This window comes from Empidonax traillii, unplaced genomic scaffold (genome assembly GCF_003031625.1).
Source record: "Empidonax traillii isolate 1590-97213 ecotype Southwest subspecies unplaced genomic scaffold, ASM303162v1 scaffold2018:size42548, whole genome shotgun sequence".
Classification (NCBI taxonomy): Eukaryota; Metazoa; Chordata; class Aves; order Passeriformes; family Tyrannidae; genus Empidonax; species Empidonax traillii.
In genome coordinates this window covers 13967-17757 of record NW_020957211.1, presented here as the reverse complement: position 1 = coordinate 17757, position 3791 = coordinate 13967, and the positions used below count along the sequence as shown (strand labels likewise).

The window sequence follows — 3791 nt, the reverse complement described above, 5'->3', positions numbered from 1 at the left end:
GGCTCGTGCCCTTTGGAGGAATCCTTGGGGCAGGACCTGGAAGCAGCAGGTCATTCAGGAACTCTGGATTTTTGCCCAAGTTTCCCTCTGCCTTCCAAAACACACAGTTCCCTTGTGTTGGGTTTTTTCAGGAAAACCAAAGAGGGTTTCCCTGACTCACTTCCAGGAAGCCCCAGGCTGTTGCTGTCAGCCCAGGTGATGCATTCCAGGCCAAGAGAAATTAATTGCAAGCCCATGATCCACCCTTGGCCCTTGGATAGTGGTGGTCAGCCCCAAGCACAGCCAAACCTTCTCCCAGTTTCCCCGCGGAGGAACAACAAGTGTCCTGCTTGTTGGGATCAGTGGGAATCAGCTCATTCTCTGCTCAGATCCACCAGCTGATTTTGGGGAATGTCCTATCCCCGCATCCCAAACACCCCTCCTAGTTCCCCAGCTCAGAGGAGAACCCACCTTGACCGAAGCTGGGTTGAACTCCACTTCTTTTTTGGGTTCTGGTTCCGCCGGTTTAGGCGCGGGTTTGGGTTCTTCCTTCTTGGGCTCGGCCTTCTTAGGCTCGGGCTTCTTGGGAGCCATCCCGGGGGCCGGTTTGGGGAAGGGCCGGGAGTTGAGGGATGGAAGGCGGGGGAGGAGATGCTGCCGCAGGACAAACCCCGGGCACACGCGGGGCTTTATCCCTGTCCCCTCCCGGAGTGGCCGCCACCCCGTCACATGCCCGGGCTCACAAAGGGGGCACTGCTATAAAAGGACAAGACACTGCCCCGGCTATTTTCGAGCCCCCCGGCCCCGGCATTGTCCCCAATTAGCGCGTAAATGGAAAGAGGATTCGGGGGCTCAAGACATTTTTGGTGCGCTGCGCTGGGGGGGGGGGGGAGGGGGAAGGTCGGGTTTATCCTCCCCAGGGGCCATCCTGACACTGCCATTCCCACCGCGGGGCTTTTTTTTTTTCCAGCCTGGCTGGCACCCCTGGCCTTTGTCGTGCTGCGGAGATAAGCCCGGGTTTATATTTAGACCTGAGGATGCGGCTCCATGGGAGGCTGAGCATCCACAAATGAGCTGGTGAAGAATTCCCGGCTCGGGTTAACGCGCACGGCTCTCTTCTTTATCCCGGGAAGGTGCCCGGGACTCGGAATTCCTCGTAGGAAAACTTAAGGAGCAGGGAAGGCACCGCACGGGCTGAGATTTTCCAGCCTTTTTTTAGGGATTGGAGTGCCAAATTCCTATCAAAAAACGGAGATAAGGGTGTCCATTCGAAGCTTCTCTAATCAATACTGATGTAATCAATTTACTCTAAATTAACCTAAATAATCTATAACATTACCTGACCAATACTAATCTAATTAATCTAATTTTATTCAGTACTTTGATGGAACAAATTCCCTCCCCCTTCAAAGCAAAATGGAGTTAATAAGTCTCAGACCTGCTTTCGCTGGTGTCATTTTTCTCCCTCAGGAGGTCACTGAGACACGGTCACTTCCACATTAGTTGGATTAGTTTGGTTTTCCAAAAAAAAAAACCCATCATCTCCTGTAACAAATCAAACCCCCCCCCCCCCACCAAATCACAACCTATTTGTAAAGGGGCATCTGGGCTGGCACTTCAGATAAATATCAGTTGAATCATAAATCCCTTGTGGTGTCATCCTGAAAACCTTCAATCCAAACCCCTCTGAAGAGCTGCTTTTCCCGGCTCTGCTCCCAGCTGGACCCCTCAGTGCCTTCCTCTGGATCTCCTCAGTTCCCTGGGTGGCTTTGCTGGAAAATTCCTGCTTCTTCCTGCCCAGTTGCTCCCAAATTATGACCAATCCATTACTGGCAGTTGGAGAGTCCAGAGGAGGCCCTGGAGCTGCTCCCAGGGCTGGATCCCTCTGGGACAGGTTGGAAAGCTGGGGGGTTCCCCTGGAGAAGAGAAGGATCCAGGGAGACCTGAGAGCCCCTGGCAGGGCCTAAAGGGGCTCCAGGAGAGCTGGAGAGGGACTGGGGACAAGGGATGGAGGGACAGGACACAGGGAATGGCTTCAAACTGACAGAGGATAGGCTTAGGTGGGATATTGGGAAGAAATTCTTGGTTTTGAGGGTGGGGAGGGGCTGGAACAGATTTCCCAGAGAAGCTGTGGCTGCCCCTGGATCCCTGGAAGTGTCCAAGGCCAGGTTGGAGCAACCTGGGCTGGTGGAAGGTGTCCCTGCCCATGGCAGGGGTGGGGCTGGATGATCCTAAAGTTCCTTCCCAACCCAAACCATTCCAGGAACTCTCAGAACTGCTGATATTTAAGCTCAGCTTTATTTAAATCCATCATTTCAGCCCAGACCAGGCTGTTTGAAAACTGTCCCATGAAGAGTCTGAAGTGCCTGGAACCACTGGGTGGATTTCTTGGATCAATTCCATGGATTAAAGATATCCCAATGCCCTCAAATCCTTCTGTAAACAGCCAGATCAGAGCAGTTAATCTTGCCCTAAATCCCTCATTCATCCCTTCCCTGTGGATTCCTTGGAGTCCCAGCAGCTCCAAAAAAACCCCAGGAGCAAAAAATCCCTCTCCCTATTAATGGGTTTTGGGGGGCAGGGAATGGGGGGGAGGCTCTTCCACATTTCAGTCACGCTCAGAGCAGATGTCAGCAGCAGATCCCGGTGCCAAGAAGTGATTCCAGAGGCTGGGCTGGCTGGGAATTGTCTAAAATTCCTTTGGTCGTTGGGGTATGAGGAGCTTCTCCTGAGAGGTGGACAAGGATCATCTTCAAAGAGAACAAGACCAGACACTGCCCACCCAAACCAAACCCAACCCAACCACTGGATAGAAGGACAAAAAAAAAAAAGAAAAAGGATAGGAATTGAAGGGAAAACAAAATATTTGGGCCAGGAATCAGCATTGGGAATGCTGCCACAGTGCCTCGTGATCCTCTGCTCCTCGATAAGTCTGTCCATGTGCAGTGGAACGCTGGAATGTCTGAGGGAATCAGGAGCCCAGCCCAGGTTTGGGAGGGAGCTCAGAGGGGTCGTCTGGTGCAACATTTCACAGGGGAGGGAACCTGGGTGAGATTATTGTTGTTATTATTATTATTATTATTATTGAGAAAGTGATTCAAACCACCTTTTTTTCCGAGGAAAACGAAGAACCCGTCACTCTTCCCGGATCTCCCTTCCCAACACAAGCTGGGATTCAATCTCACCACAAGCCTCAAAATCATTTCAGACACGAGGCTTTTCCAGCCCCTCCCCCTCTGAAATCTGGTTTTTTGGGGTGGGTTTTTTTTTTCCCCCTGTTAAAAATAAACCCAAAGTGGTTGTGCAACTCTTCCCACCGAGGAATGCTGGCCTTGGGTTGGGGCACAGCTTGAGCATCATCCCCAGACAACGGGCTGAGGAAGGGGGAGAAAATAAGCATTTGGAGAAGGTTTTCAGGCAGAAAAGCAGATTTTTAGCTCCTCAGCAGATGTTCCTGGGGGCTGTGGGGTGCAGAAAAGCAGCCCCAAAACCACCCCTTGCTCGGCTGCTCCTCCCCCTCCCGGCTGCAGCAGCTCAGGATAAAATAAAAGAGAAATAATTAAAAAAAAAAATGAACACATATAGAAAATCAAGTGGGGAATTGGCAAGAAACCTCCATTTCTCACCTTGGTTTGGTCACCTGTAGGTCTTCCAGAATTTTGGGATATTTTGGGATGTTTTTCCATCCATCTCCTACCACCTGAAGGGTTAAAACAGGACAAGAAGAAACAGAGAAATAATTAAAAATAAAAAGGAAAACAGATGGGAAATTGAAAAGAAACCTCCATTTCTCGCCCTGGTTTGGTCACCTG

General features: G+C 50.9%; 1 protein-coding gene across 1 annotated transcript in view; it reads right to left on the bottom strand.

The window, feature by feature from the left end:
• LOC114071430 (myosin light chain 1, cardiac muscle) overlaps positions 1-638 on the bottom strand; it is a 19153-nt gene extending 18515 nt beyond the window's left edge. Inside the window, exon 1 of the mRNA XM_027909260.1 lies at positions 451-638. Within this exon, the coding sequence (XP_027765061.1) occupies positions 451-573 (123 nt within the window). The 5' untranslated portion in view covers positions 574-638. The remainder of the gene's footprint in view (positions 1-450) is intronic.
• Between the last annotated feature and the right edge of the window lie 3153 nt (positions 639-3791).